Source organism: Vicia villosa, linkage group LG5 (genome assembly GCF_029867415.1).
Source record: "Vicia villosa cultivar HV-30 ecotype Madison, WI linkage group LG5, Vvil1.0, whole genome shotgun sequence".
In the NCBI taxonomy this organism is placed as follows: domain Eukaryota; kingdom Viridiplantae; phylum Streptophyta; class Magnoliopsida; order Fabales; family Fabaceae; genus Vicia; species Vicia villosa.
In genome coordinates this window covers 16,321,813-16,338,085 of record NC_081184.1, presented here as the reverse complement: position 1 = coordinate 16,338,085, position 16,273 = coordinate 16,321,813, and the positions used below count along the sequence as shown (strand labels likewise).

Here is a 16,273-nt window from a genome sequence, read left to right as displayed (position 1 = left end):
CATTTTCTTACAGGTTTTGTTATCTGTGGTGCTAGTTTTGTCATCCCTAATGATTTAATTATCATGTCTAACTTCATGGTTTATACAAATTTTATTAAATGCAGAATCAGAAAGATGATTTTGTTAATTAAAGTTGCAGACGAAAATGTTTGATTTGAGTTTTGGTTATCACATGGTTGATTTTAGTTTTGGTTATACTTATCACATGGTGGTTGTAATTTTCAAGGAATAAAACCATTGTAATCTTGGAAGGAATGAAGATGCAAAAAATTTCATAAAGGTAGTTTTTACACGGAGATTGGGATGTTTTATATGACATGGTTATGTTGCAACAAAGGTGTTTAATGAAATGCCAAAAAGAAATAAAATTTTGTGAAGATGATGATTAGATGCTAATTGGATGTCACAAATACAATTTTTGGGTTGAGAAATATTATAAGTGATTCAAAAATAAAATAAAAATATATACTAAGATTACAATTTTTGGGTTTTTATTATTTATAAGGGATTTCTTCTCTTTTCAAATAGAATTTTCATCTATTTAGAATAGTTATAATTGATTTTATAGAATTTTGAATCTTAAAAATAATTATAAGTGATTTTTTTTATCAAACTAGTGGGATACCCGTGCGTTCGCACGGGTACTGATATAATACGTAAGTTTTTGTTTATAAAAGTAATAAAAAACGTTAAAAAAATTAAAATAAAATTGTTTTATCAAAATAGTTTATTATTTTTAAAAGAAAAACATATTTTGATTTATATATGAGTCATACACATAAGTTGTTCATATATAAGAATATTTTGATGAACGGTATATTTCACTATTACAGTAATATTATTTTTGTTTTAACATTATTTATAAAAATATTTGGATAAAAAATTTACAAATAAAAACTATATATTAAAATTCACTCAATTTGAATAACATGTATTAGTGAAATGATTACATCAATAATATATAACTCAATTTTTTATATATTATCTTAAAAAAATATTATATATTAAATTAAATATAATTTTAAAATAAATATATTAATAACATAAATAATTAAAAAACAAATCATTTTTCCAGTGTGATACGCACGATGTTGTTTTCAAAATGTAATAAAAATGTAAGTAAGAAAAAATAAATTATTTTACCAAAATAGTTTATTATTTTTAAAATAAAAACAAAATTATTTTATCAAAACTGTTTTACATCAATAATATATATTTCAAATTTTCATATATTATCTTAAAAAATATTATATCTTAAATTAAAATAATTTAAAAATACTCGTGCATTCGTACGAGTACTGTTGTGTTACGCGCATTTGTTTCAAGGATATTTAAATCAATAGTAAACTTGTTCCCGTTATTATTTAATATTTAAATCAATAGTTAAATATCATTACCGTATACGGGTATCATATCAGTACCCATGTGTTCGCATGGGTATTGGTGTGGTATGTTAAGTTGTTGTCAATTATTTACAAATTTGCAGAAATAAGACATTATGATGAAATAAAGAAAAATAAAATAATTTATTAATTATTCCTAACCAAAATAATTTATTATTTTTAAAAGAAATAATAAACTGATTTCTATAATTTATTCTGTGTATGAAAATATTTGAATCAACAGTGTGTGTGTGTATATATATATATATATATATATATATATATATATATATATATATATATATATATATATATATATATATATATATATATATATATATATATATATATATATATATATATATCATCTTTTAATTCAATAAAGAAAAATTAGTTAATGAATATAACTACCTATTAATAAAAATTATTAATATAACAATAATTATAATATATATAGTTATATCACGGGTTTACTATATTAAATAGCTATATTCATTTTTTAAATATTATATAATTATATTAATGATTTCGAGCTAATGTAGTAGCAAATATTTTTTTTAAATTAAAATCGAGCTATATTAGTGGTTATAATTAAAGTGATAATTATTTTATACAATAATTATAGATAACAATATCATATTTACAAAATAAAAAACACCACTGATTAAATTATATTATATAATAAATAATCTATAGTAATAGTTTGATAAATTATATTTGTTCTATCTTAAGAATTACGATAATAGAATGAATTTTTTTAATAAATTTTCTAATATAAAATAATTTTATATTTTGGTGTTTATTATTCTATAATTTAAATTTTAATTTTAATTGTCATTCAATTAAAAAAGGGGAATGATATATTATTTAAAACTATTAATTTAGTTATTTATTAATCCGAAAAACTATTTGTATAGTTTTTCTTTTTTTTTGAAATAAAATAATATATATTATTTCAAAGAGATATGTACAAAATCAATCAAGTCCACCAAACAAGGACTATTACATCATAAGCAAAGCTAAATTTTTCCTATATTTTGCTTTGAGCCAAGCTCTAAACACTATAGTATCAATGATTCTATTCACTACTTCACTAGTATCTTCATTATTGTTGGTTCCAAAGATCCTATCGTTTCGATAATGCCATATACAGTAAATGGTTTCAGCTATAGCAATTTTCAACACATGGGATTGGAATCCTTTCCCTCTAGAATGTTGACTGATCCAATCAAGCTCTTCATGCCAATGAACCGGTTTATGATGCAACTCAAGCCAATCTAACACAGCCTGCCAAATATTTTTAGTCACTCTGCATTCAATCAGTAGGTGGTTAGTATCTTCCACACCACTCAAACAAAGACTGCATATGTCATCCTGCAACATACCAAGCCTCTTCAATCTACATTTGGTTGCTAGTCTTTGATGGCAAACAATCCAAAGGAAAACAACTGCCCTGGGTCTGGCAGCATTATGCTGAATCAAATGACTCCACTGAACATCAGCATCATCCTTTAAAACATGATCATAGAACTTCTTCATAGTAAATTTACCACGATTTTCCATCTCAGTCCAGAGTTGCCTATGTTCCTGAAAATCATCCCTCCTAACCATGATCTCCTTTAAGATCCATGATGTAGTACCTGGCAGATTAACAGTCCAAATATTAGCATGTTTAATGAAATAGGCATGAACCCATTTCACCCACAGGCTATCCCTCTTTAAACTCAGGTTCCATAAGCATCTCAGCATAGCTATTTTGCTCCAAGTCTCCATGTTAATAAGGTTCATGCCTCCTTTCTTTATGGAACTGCAGACTCGAGACCAAGCAATAGGGCTCTTACGACTTTTCTCAGAACCTGTCCACACAAATGCTCGATATATAGCTTCAATTTTATGGATGACATGCTTGGGGATGGGAAAGCACATCATCCAATATTGGGTAATAGCCAAGAAGATACTTTTCACTAGGAGGATTCTGCCAGCAATACTAAGGAGTTTGGAAGACCAGTGTCTTATTTTGTTCAAATTTTTTTCAATTAGAGGCAGATAGTGAATGGTACTAAGTCTCTTACTAGCCAGGGGGACTCCAAGATATCTGACTGGGAATGTGCCTCTCCCAAAAGCAGTGATATCCTGAATAAGGCTACAATTCTCTTCATCAATGCCACTATAAAAGATTTTGCATTTTTGTGGATTCACACTTAGGCCTGTTGAATCAAAAAAAATTGAAATGCTTTCATCATGAGAAGGACAGAGTTAGGATCACCTTTGCTAAAGAGCAGAACATCATCAGCAAAAGCTAAGTGAGTAATTCCCAGTTTAGCACATTTGGTGTGGAATCTGAAGGCAGTAGTACTAGTCATCTTCACCATAACCCTATGGAGATAATCCATAATAATGACAAAAAGCAAGGGAGAAATTGGATCCCCTTGCCTTAGGCCCCTTTTAGCTTCCAAAATCTCTGTATAATCCCCATTAACATTGAATCTATAAGTAACAGAGGAAGTAACAAGCATAATCCACTCCACAAATTTCTTAGGCATACCTATCTCATAGAGGATACACTCAAGAGAATTCCAATCTACCATGTCATATGCCTTCTGTAGGTCAAGCTGCATCATACAATTAGGAGGTCCATATTTCCTTCCATACCCATTCATGAGTTCAGTGGCTAGCAAGATGTGATGATGGATCTGTTGGCCAGGGATGAAAGCAGCCTGGCTATTGTGAATGACATCTTTCAGCACATTACCTAATCTCTGAGTCATAATCTTGGATATAATCTTGTAGAAGGTTGTACACCCTGTTATGGGTCTGTACTCCCTAATAGTATTGGCTCTAGCATGCTTAGGGATTAGAGTGACAATTGTGCTGTTAAATGCTCTGAACAGTTTGCCTTTCTGAAAAAACTCCTGGACTGCCTGGATAACATCATTTTTTATTGTGGTCCAGCACACCTTGAAGAACTTTGCTCCATATCCATCTATGCCTGGAGCCTTAAGATCACCAATACCCTTGAGGGCCTCCTCAATCTCTTTAACTGTGACTTCTGCCACAAGATGTTCACTTTGCTGCAAGCTAATCTGTTTGCCTTTCCTTAATGCTTCAATATCCATTTTTTTCAGATTTCTAGCTCTACTGCCCATAAGGCTTCTATAAAACCTTAGAACTTCATTATGAATATCTCTCTGCTCAGAAAGGACAGATCCATCCTCTTTATGCAAACTATCCATACTCCTCTGCTGGTTCTTGGCTTTGATGGTTGCATAAAAATAGGATGAATTACAGTCTCCTTTGGCCAGCTAGTCCACTTTAGATCTCTGTTTCAGCATGCTATCCTCCAATTGATTTAAATGAATAACTTTGTCAGTAAGCTCCTTGACTTGCATAATGCTTGTGGCATCCATCTTGTTTTGGCTAAGTTCAGTTTGGGCTTTTTCAAGCTCAGCTCTAGCAGCTTTAACTTGGGCACTCAAATTCTTTACATCCTTGCTAAACTGGGTTAAGACAGGCTTCAACCTCTGCAATTTGTTCCACAGGATGAACATAGCATTACCTGTGATAGGCTCATTCCAGCTCTGATTGACAACTTCCTGAAAGCCTGGCATCTCAGTAACACAATTATAGAATTTGAATCTTCTCACTTTTGACTTCTTAGGTCTTTCCTCCTCAAAACTGAGCAGGGCATGATCAGAAACATTAGGGGGAAGACACTTTAAGATTTTATTAGCATTATGGAGGAACCAGTTAGTATTACCAAGCATCCTATCTATCCTTGAATAGATGATCCCTGTGGTATGCTTGTTACTCCAGGTGAAATGGTCACCACTACTACTCATTTCACTAAGACCAGTTTGATTCATCATCTCATGGAGATCTTTGTACTCAGACTCACAAACCATTTTGCCCCCTATTCTATCTTGGGCAGTCATTACATTGTTGAAATCACCAAGTATGCACCAAGGTCCTTGAATAGTGGCATGAATCTGCTCAATGGTTTTCCATAAAACCTTCCTCTGAGCCAACAGGTTATGTGCATAGACTGCAGTGAGAAAGAAGCATAGAACACACTGATTATCTAGAACTCTGCAGTGAATAGCTTGATCAGTACATCTAACAAGCTGGATATCATATTTAGCTGCATTCCATGAGATCCACAGCCTACCATTGGCATGCTTTTCATAGTTATCAACATAGCAGTTGTGGAGTTTAATGTTCTCTCTTATAGACTTAACTTTATTCTCTTTAACACGCGTTTCAATGTAAATCATAATATCAGGTTGTATGCTACGGAGACGGGAGCTAATCTCTCGTAATTTTCCTGAATTATTAAGCCCCCTAACATTCCAAAAGGCTAACATGGATCACCATCTGAAGGCACTAGTGAATCCTTCGAAATACCTAGTGCTTCAAATCCATTAATACAATTTACCACATTAGTTGTTCCAGCAAACAATATTTTCTTACCTCTATCACGACTGGATGTTACTTTGGTCCAGTTATCTCCCTCATGCTCCTTGGAATCCTCAGAATGCTGCACAGTAGGAGTCTTAGGTGTTGCTACTTCCTCTGTAATATTGTTGCCTTCTTTCATCTGGTCTTCCATAATTGGCTCCTTAGGCTTAGGTTGCCACACCCTCTCAACCTTTTTTAGTGGCTCCTTGCATTGATGACCCAGTTTTTTGCACTTATCACAGAACAAAGGCCTCCATTCATACTCAACAAATTGTGTGAATTTTCTACCTTCATTGTCCTTAATAGCAATTTCCTTTACCATTTCCTTAGTGATGTCAACCTCCACCAGAATCTTGGCATATGATACTCTGTGTTTGCTAGCAGTACACTCGTCCGTTACAAGTGGAACTCCAATGGCGCTACCAATTTTACTCAAACTCTTCGCCTCCCAAAGATACAATGGGAGTTGCGGAAGCTTGATCCAGATTGGAAGTGTCCTCAACATATCCCTTTTCAGATTGAAATCAGCACGCCATTCTTGGATCAATAGTGGAACATTCCTCATCGTGTAAGGACCTCTCATAAGCACAGCATCAAGATCTTCATGTGAGTGGAATCTGAGGATGAAGTAACCTTCATCGTTGTAGTACATATTAGGGATCTTAACAAAGTTCCATGTTTTCACCATAAAGTTCTTGATCATGTTCATGCTGAAATTTTCTCCCAGCGCATAGAGAATAAGAGCATTCTCCCAAAATAGGATCTCCGATTGAACATCATCTTCTTCAATTTCAATTTCAACTTCTCCATCAACCAGTGACGGAGCTACATACTGAATGGTTAAGCCTTTAGATGGATTCCGATTCTCACTCAAAACATCAACCCATAGTTTGCGATCCGATTGCGTCTTCGTCTTCTATAATTTGTATAGGTTTTGATTTAAGTTTTAAATTTAGTTGCTATTTTTTATAAAATAACTATAAATAATTGTCACTAATTAAAAAACAAAAAATACTATCAATAAAAAATATTTTATGTCAAACAAATCTAAAATATTTTAGTCCTACAAGGCGAGAGATCTCTTGCAGGGGAGAGTTTGCCGCCTATCGAGTCCTACTAGACTTGAGGAATTAATCTTTACAGTTGCACGCAGAGAATATCATATTTATACTAAAAAAAAGTTTAAAATAATATTTTAATTGATTATCATAATTTTTAAAATGCAACAAATATAATTTTTCAAAAAAGATAGTGTGAATTAAATTTTCGCATAGACTATATAAGTTATCTTGAAAGAGGACTATGTTATGACTAATTATTAATGGTTATGATTAATTATTTTCATTTCTCACAATAATTTATAGTTCTCACTTAATCGCCTCCTTTGACATTTTATTTATTTATTTTGGTAAGTATTTATTCATATTTTTACCAAAGTTGTAATTTGCTTTATTAATATAATCATCGATTTTTCTTTAATATATCTAAATTTAGTTAGTTACTGAAAAATATGTGTATCAATCAAACATGTACATATTAGAATGTTAATATTATATAATATCCTTTAAATTTTAATAAAACCTTGCCTAAATTACATTTTTTTTTCTCATATCATGGATATTTGTGAAATTCGTATCCCATTTTATTTATAGATAGTTTTGATCTCTTTTCTTCCTTTTTGGTTAAAAAATATTGATGAGTAAATTATTTTAATAGATGGCATGTCTTGAGTGACATGGACTTTGATATTCTCTGCTTATAAATTGAGATGTTTTCCTCTCTATTTCTCAAATCGAAATAAACATATATTATCAAAGAAAAACAAAATTTTACATTGAGAAGAGGTATGACAAAGTTTGAGATGAAAAAAATTATGTCAATTTTTTTTATGTTATTATTAGTCTTGACACAAGCTGATAATTCTTCTTCAACTCTATCACCTTTAAATAATCCAATTGGTAAGGGAATTTGTATGGCGAAGTGTGCTTATGAATGTAAAAGCTTTATAAAGAAAATCCCCTTATATACAAGTTGTGTTGCTGGATGTGCATTATTGAAATGTCATAAGGTATCATCAAAAATTGCTCATAGCTGCACAACCAAGTGCTCTATTACAAACTCTCTGAAAGCTAATACTGGTAATTAATTTTAACTTTTATATTATTTTTTATTAAAAAATTTTATTTTACATTATATTATATTATCAAACTAATCTTATTTATGATTGTGATAATTAATTATGTTTCTTTCAATAATTGATTCTTTGCAGATATTTTGGGTGTTAATGTCATCGTGAATTCATGTTTGAAAGCCTGTAAGAATAAATAATTTATTACATGTGACTCATCATAATTTAGAAAATATTAAGTTGTCTAAAATTTCATATGTACTTCAAATGTAATAAGAGAGTTTTTACACGTACAATAAATAATATCCCATCATTATTCCCTATTGTATGGAAACTAATATATAATATTGGAAATTTATAATTTTGGTATTTTTTTTAACTTTCTATTCAAAAAATAATATTGTATATAATAATTTTCTTATCGGAAATTAATTTGGATCGGGCCTCTATCATATAGTAAAAAAATTGATAAGTGACACCGTCTCCATTGATATTCAAAATATTTTAAAATTTTAAAATATTGATCATATTTTGGTGCACTACAAGAAAATTGATTTTCGGTGACACTCAAAAAGTGCCACTAAAAGTCAATAATCTGTAGGTAAATGTCTATTGGACTTTGAGTGACACCCACCTTTGACGTCAACTTTAAGGGGGTGTAGTGTGACACCAAATTGATCGTCACAATAACTTTTAGCTACGGTTAAATTTTTTCCTACCGTGTCACAATATAGTATGCTAGTATTACAAATAATAGAAACTCTAGCTACAGATTGTTTTCTTTTAGCTGTCACTAGATCTTCAAATAATATAATTTTTATTGTATAAAAATATAATAAATTTATAAATTCAATTTTTAATATAATTGATAAATACTACTATTTAAATAAAAATTACTCGTTTAAAATATTTTCATTACATTTTGAACAATGACAAAGCTAAATAACTAAAATTAAACTATTATACCATTTTCTATTAAATAAATTCAAATAGTTCAATATAAAAAGATTGATTTCATATTATATTGATAAAAACTAATTACAAAATAAATATCCTTAACATCTTAGTATATATCCAAATTTTCACATAAAATAAAATAAAAATATTTTTTTTTTTTATATTTGTATGTTGATGTATCCATAACTTTGAATGTCCTGCTATCTTCACTTCCATGTCTCTACATCTAAATTTTTCCTAAAATAATAAATAAATATTGATCAATATACATACAAAACTAAATAAACTATGCATAACAATATGACACACCTTCTCTAGAAGGATACGACTCAGTTTATATTCAAAATTGAAAATAGAAAGAGTATAATAGTTCTTCATCTACTATAGTCATTCTACAGAACAATAAAGGTTTAAATGTCACTCTCACTACTATTATCATATTTTTTTCAAAAGAAATGAAACTAATATTTCATTAAAGAAAAAAGAAAGGTCCAATATTGCATCAACAATCTCAAAACTAATATCTTTCACCTCTGTTTTAAATTCACTCCATTCGTTAATTGAACCCAAATAATCCAAATTCAGCAAATTAGTAATATTAGTCTCATAAACCCCTTGTTCACACCCTGCAAGTGTATATATAGGTATATGTATGTAAGTATTAGTTAACAACTACAAGCCCATATAGGACTGGATTAGGGGACTTGAAAATATTCAACTTAAGTGCTTATTCAATAAGTTATTATAGTATAACCTATTTGTTTCTATAATCAAGCAGGAATTAGTTTAAGCTCTGCATAAGCTGAAAACAGTAGTTTGCTTATGGATCCTAAGTCTTTTTTGTAAGTTCTTATAAACATTTATGCACAATATCAAATACACAGAAAGAATATATCACTAAACTAGAGACCTGTCATGATATCAAAACAGATTTTCACGCAATCATAAGGAAAAAAGATGCATTGAACAAATCTAATCTTATTTGAGTCAATTTAAGAGTATGTCACCTCTTGACCAAAAACTGTATCGTGGTTCCAACCTTTATCACATGTCGCTTGTGAGAGTTGCTCGCATACACTTCATGCCTTTGTTTCTACAAAAATAAAAACCACACATCACCACTTTGAATACTAAAACCACATACATATATAACCAAAACATTCCTGGGAAAAGCTCACCATTTTGTACACAAACTCTGCCCTAATATCTTTCTCACTTATAATGGCCGAAGTTAAAGTGAGAATGTAAAGTTTCACAATGCAATGTTTCCATGCCTTTCTTCAAGATGCGAACACCCGTTTCTTCTGAAAGAGAGAAGTTTGAGTAGCTCGCTTTCAATTAGAACGTAAAACCCTAACATCCAAACCGAGTAAGTGTTCGGTCCTACCAGATTTTTCATTACTAGTATACTCACATCAAAATCTAACTTGACTTTGTTTGTTTTGAGTCACAATCGTAATGCTTGTCTCTCTTACTTCAGGTACGATAGTTGTTTTATCTTTGACCATTGAAACTTCTTTATTTGTTTTAGTTTTCTTTTGTTATTTTAATCTCTATTAAGACACTCAAATAAAAACATTGTATATTTGTATATTAATTGGAAACATGTTATGTGTGTTTAGTAAATATGTTTCTTATAATAGATCCTCTCAATTAGGTTCCCTTTGCATCATGTGATTTTTCATTGAAGATGGTCTCTATGAATAAATTAGCTTGCTTTATGTGTACAGAACAAATTTTACACTAAATATTATGTCTCAACAAAATAGTAGTAAAAGGGCTTGGTTCTGCATCCATTTCTTAGAAATTCTAAAGTAAAATTTTCTAATATTATGAAATTTTAAGGGGGGCTCTTGAAGCTTCAAGGCTTTAATGTTTTCATTTAAGATTCTGAACAAAGATTAGAACATCACTTTTTTTTTTTTTGAGTATTTTTTAATTCTTTAATGTTGAATATGAGATGCTAGTTGGTTTCTAAATATGTCTATATTTTCTTCTTTAAAGATTACTGAAACTATCTCTTGGTTTTGCATTTTGATTCTTTTTGGCTTTTGAAAATTTCTATCTTTCATCATTCTGTGCAATTTGTTTTTGGATGGTAGTTGACTAGCTAACCACTTTCATGGAAGAATTGTTCACTTTAAGGTATATCCCTTTCTACAAACATGGCATAAATGAGTATATGGGAAAAACTCACCATTTTTTAAACAAACTCTGCCCTGGGAAAATTGAACTAACACAACTTATTGATTTTTTTTAAAACAATAAAACAAAACAATACTAGCAGCATTAACAAATGAAGTTAAACAAATACAGAAGCTGGAAATCTAATTCAACAAGAAGTATAAAATAATTTAATTTAGAAGGGGTGGACATGGGTTCTTTTTGACCGGCATACCCAACAAAGCCGAAAAACTAGGCAAGGTTGTAGATTTACAATGTTTGGCAACTGTCAGCTGAATACATTAAGAGAATGCACATAACTTTAACTTGATTTTAGGTTGATGATGTTCTAAATGATTAAAAAGGAAGAATATGTACCAGATCCAAAAGGAAGAAATGTTGCATTTTCACTTGGATCGTTTAGTTCAGACGAGTTGATTCCATAATCAAGCTATTTTTTAGAACCTAGATGAAATATCAATATCAAAAGATTAGCGATGGTATCGAGTATTGCAATAAAGGTACGTCATGGTAGTAGACATAATCCTTCTGTACCAACTGAACCGGAACAACCAGTACAACTCCAGCAGATACGGTTACACCAGTTGTAAATCTCAAGTCTAGCACAGGGACCAACATTAATGAACAAGTAGTTAAATTTCCACATTTCAAGGATATGAATATAATCCTTGCATATATTGCATAATAATCTATGCAGTGAAGAGTGAGCAATATCTCACCTTATGTCCATATATCCACAAGTCCAGACATCACTACTATATAGGCCAATAAACACTAAAGATTTGTAAGACTCAAAATAAGGATGGAAAGACACTCGTAGTAGATGTTTGCTTTAAATTTGGTTGGTACGACAATTATAATCGAGTTATATTCAAAATCAATATAAGTAAACTCATTGTGGCATTTCAACAAACACCTTGCTTACAAAAATCAGCTTTTCAATTATTTTCAACACAATTTAGCATGAAAACATCAAAACATAATTATTCTCTTCAAATCAATTTTGCTATGGCAGAACAAAACACAAGCTAACAACAGAAAGCGAGAATCGATTAAGAACAACAACAACTTACAAGGACAAGTCACTGGATTGCTGCTCCTAGTAAATTCCTTTTGAACTACGACGGTATCCACGTTCAGTAGTTGAAGGTCACTGGACACAAAACCACGTTCAGTAATCGATTAATTAAAGTGCTTTTGTGATGAACTACATAAATGAATAGGATGAGAAAGAAAATATTACCACTGTTGGATTGGCGTCAAGATTATGCTCGAAGAAGAAACTTGGAAGTGAGAAGCTCTCGAACAAGAATGTGCAGAAATGAAAAGCGTTTTAGTAATGAAGGTGAGACTGTGAGAGGCGCGATAAGTGAGAAGCGATTTCGGAAACGATTAGGTTAATCAAAGTACTATTAGAGGAAAATGATTTTAAAAGAGTAATTAATAGATTATATATAAGTTTTGTTTCAGAATTTTAAAATCTAAAGTTATTATCTCAGTGGTTGGTTCCTTGGTAGACATATATACAAACAAGGATTTGATACCCACAATTTGAGTTTTATTAGATTTTTTTTTTCAAAATTCTCATAGCTTTTACTTTATTAAAAAAATTAAGTTTAAAACTAAAATTAAAATTTAAAAATAACACAATTCACATTAAAAAATTAATTAATATTGAATAATTAATCATTAAAATTTTATAAATATAAATAAAAGGAAAAAAGATATTAAATAAAAACATATTTTAGTAATAAGTAAAAATTGTTATGGTGAGAATAAATTAAAATAATATTTTTATTTATAATAATTGACTAATTGTTTTACAATCTACAATTAATTTTGGTCAAAAATTATTTTGTGAGCAAAATTAATTTTTGTTTAAATAAAAAAATTATTTTAATTGGATCAAGAGGAGAACTAAAGGTAAAGGTATTAGGCTGAGACTGCTCAAAGCTGTAACTGCTGAGGTGATCTACAGCATTTGGTTGTACAGAAATCAAAGAATATTTGGTAATACGGGAAAGCATAATGACATAGATAGTATAGTTAGAAGTATACAAGATACTATTGTATATAGAGGGTGGATGAAACCCATCTATAGAGAGCATTTAGTTAATCTCATTATGTAATTAGATACTCATTTATATGGCTTTGGCCTTGCTTGTATTTGTCTCTTTGAAATAATACCATCTTTTATTTCAAAAAAAAAAAATTATTTTAATTTTTTGTTATCATAAAAAATTTAATTATTTTTAATGGAAATAGTAATATTTTTTAAAAATATAAAGTTAATATTGTTTGCTTAAGAGTAAAAATCAATTCTATATTTTTTTTGTCTTATAGGACAATAGTGATGGAGTAAAACTGTAGGTAAAAGTGGTATTTAGTGACAAATATTAGTGATAGAGTAAAATTGTAGGTAAAAGTGGTATTTAGTGACAAATATTAGTAATTGAGTAGAACTGTTGGTAAAAGTTGTATTTAATGACAAATATTTAGCCATCACTATAAATAAGTGTCACCGAAAGTCAATTTTCTTGTAGCGTGTTTTTACAAAAATAGAAATAAAATATTCTATACTGAAGTAATATCTTCAATATTCATTGTTTTGTAACCTTATTGGGGACCAAAGGTAGTTAATTAAAGGTACGCAAACCAAAGGTAGCTAATCCTTTCTCGAGGATAAGACATTATAACTTTTTTTTCTTATGATTTTTAAATTTATTTTTCACATCGTTATTTTTGTGTGTAAGCATTTCACTTTGTTATTGTAAATAATATTAATTACTTCAATTTTCCATTTTATTTCTTTATTTCTTTTTTATTAATATAATTATAATGATAATACTAATAATAATTATTGGTATCATAATAGAAATAATATACGTCCAAACCCTAGGAGCCAGAATACTTTGGTCTCCCACTTTTTATATTTGGCAAGCTTGCAATATTCGCAAATGAAATTTGATCGACATTATACAGAAGTAAAGTATGATTACTACTTTTCTTCTTCTTCTTGCGCTCTCCCTAAAACATTGCACAATATCAAAAAAAGCATAAAATAAAATATAGGCTCACATTGCTCTGACAAGATCGAAACTAGATAGATAATAATGAGGCTAAAAAATAATACAAAACAAATAAAGGTAAGCAAGCTAAGCTAAGAAGGATATACATCAGATATGGAGAATATATAGAGATACACATGATACAAGCAGGGCCGGCCCAAACAATTGAGAGACCCTGTTCTAAATTTTTATCCAAAAAAATAGACATAAATAATAAAAATAAATATAAATAAATTTACAAATTTGTAAAGAACAAAATATTTTTTTGAATTGTAAAAACTTGTACAAGCTTAATAACATATTGCTTTTCATTTATAAGATAACTTTTCTATTTTAAAAAAATCATCATTCACTTTAATAATTTTTTATTTTGACATATAGATATATAGCATGCTATTTTAATTATTATTCTCGTATGTATTTTATTTAAAATAACTAAATATCTAAAGACAAATACATTAATATTGGGTATGAGTTAAAACCATTTTAATACAAAAAGTACATAAAATGAGAAAAAAAATTATGGTAACTAAAATTTGAAAAAAATAGTTTCAATACTCACTATAAAACAATATTAATTAAAATTCAAGCATGTTTCTTATAAATTTCTAGATTCATTAGCAAGTAATTTATTCAGCCTTATGAAGTATAGTTGCTGCTGCATTTGAGAAAGAACTAGTTTGTTTATTAGTAACATAATCCAAATTATTATTATTATTATTATTATTATTATTATTATTATTATTATTATTATTATTATTATTATTATTGAGTGAAGATTTTGTTGATGATGATGCAAATATTGCATTTGTTATTATCTTTAAGTGCAGTCAAACCTTAATATTGCTGTATCATAACTTCTTTATAGAGTTTTAAAATTTTATTAGAGATATTTGAAGTATATATTTGAAGTATCACATCAGGATGTTGTTGTTAAATTGATATAAATGTAAAGACAATTTGTAGTGGTGGGCCCAGTAGCAAATATTTTTATATTAAATTAAATAAACATACAACTTAAAGTATTGTGTTACTCTATGCTAATAGTGATGTATCAATTCAAATTACAATTTTGGGGCCCTTTACTTCTTTGAGGCCCTGTGCTGTTGCACAGTTTGCACAGTGACAAGGCCGGCCTTGGATACAAGACATGCTAACTATAATAATATTAATAATAAATATAACAATTTTAACTAAATAAATATTAATATTAATATTAATAATACTAATGATAATAGTTATAAAAATATAATTTAATTTATATGCACTGACAGTGTAAAATTATTTTACACTGTCATCTAATAGAAAACTAACAAAGTGTCTTGTCATTAAAAGAACCTTTAATTTAAAGTGTGATTTATTCTGATATAAAGAACTAACAAAATATTACCATTTGAAAACAGTGGCCAGGAGGAGAAGTAACAAAATTCTAATGATTAAAGATGACAGTGGCTTGTGGATAGAGGATAGTGAAAAGATCAAAGACTTGGTAAATGATTACTACAAAAAGTTGTTCACTATAGGGAAAAACTGGAATAGTTGGAAGCAAACTAATATCTCTTATCCTAACATGTTAGAGGCTGATATTGTAAAATTGAATGCTAAGGTGTGCAAGGAGGAAGTCAAGAAAGCGGTTTTTGACATGAAACCGTGGAAGGCTCCTGGTTCAGACGGCTTTCCTGCGGGATTTTATCAAAAATCTTGGGAGATTGTTGGTGATAGTGTGTGTGAATTTGTGAGTAAAATGTGGGAGAACCCTAGTGAGATTGGACTTGTGAACAAAACCGATATTTGTCTTATCCCTAAAATAGAGAATCCGAGCCTGGTGTCTCAATTTCGACCAATTTTGCTGTGCAATACTATTTACAAAGTCTTAAGAAAGATTGTGGTTGGAAGGCTTAAGAGTCACATGGATAAGTTAATCTCTCCATACCAAATAGGATTTGTCCCTGGGAGACTTATTCATGAAAATATTATTATAGCCAAGGAGGCTATGCACACAATGGAGAATATGAAAGGAAAAAAAAGGAGCTTTTGCAATTAAAGTTGATCTATCTAAAGCTTATGATAAGCTGAGCAGGGATTTTATTTGGCAAACC

At 29.6% G+C, this 16,273-nt stretch overlaps 1 protein-coding gene and 1 long non-coding RNA gene across 2 annotated transcripts; both read right to left on the bottom strand.

Annotated features, from left to right (window-relative positions):
• Positions 1-5,736: 5,736 nt before the first annotated feature.
• Positions 5,737-7,302, bottom strand: LOC131604280 (uncharacterized). The gene is made up of 2 exons (XM_058876732.1): positions 7,270-7,302; positions 5,737-6,753 (listed from the first exon to the last, which is right to left on the bottom strand). The coding sequence occupies exons 1-2, from the start codon at positions 7,300-7,302 to the stop codon at positions 5,737-5,739; spliced, it is 1,050 nt and encodes a 349-aa protein (XP_058732715.1).
• A 1,723-nt stretch (positions 7,303-9,025) lies between these two features.
• Positions 9,026-12,523, bottom strand: LOC131606351 (uncharacterized). The gene is made up of 5 exons (XR_009284811.1): positions 12,350-12,523; positions 12,180-12,259; positions 11,464-11,550; positions 9,930-10,015; positions 9,026-9,159 (listed from the first exon to the last, which is right to left on the bottom strand). It is a non-coding gene; the product is annotated as an uncharacterized LOC131606351 (long non-coding RNA).
• Between the last annotated feature and the right edge of the window lie 3,750 nt (positions 12,524-16,273).

Coding starts and splice junctions, on each gene's coding strand:
- LOC131604280 (XM_058876732.1), bottom strand. CDS start 7,302: ATGATTATATTAATAAAGCAAATTACAACTTTG. Junction 6,754..7,269: donor TAAAGCAAATTACAACTTTG/GTAAAAATATGA, acceptor TACAAATTATAG/AAGACGAAGACGCAATCGGA.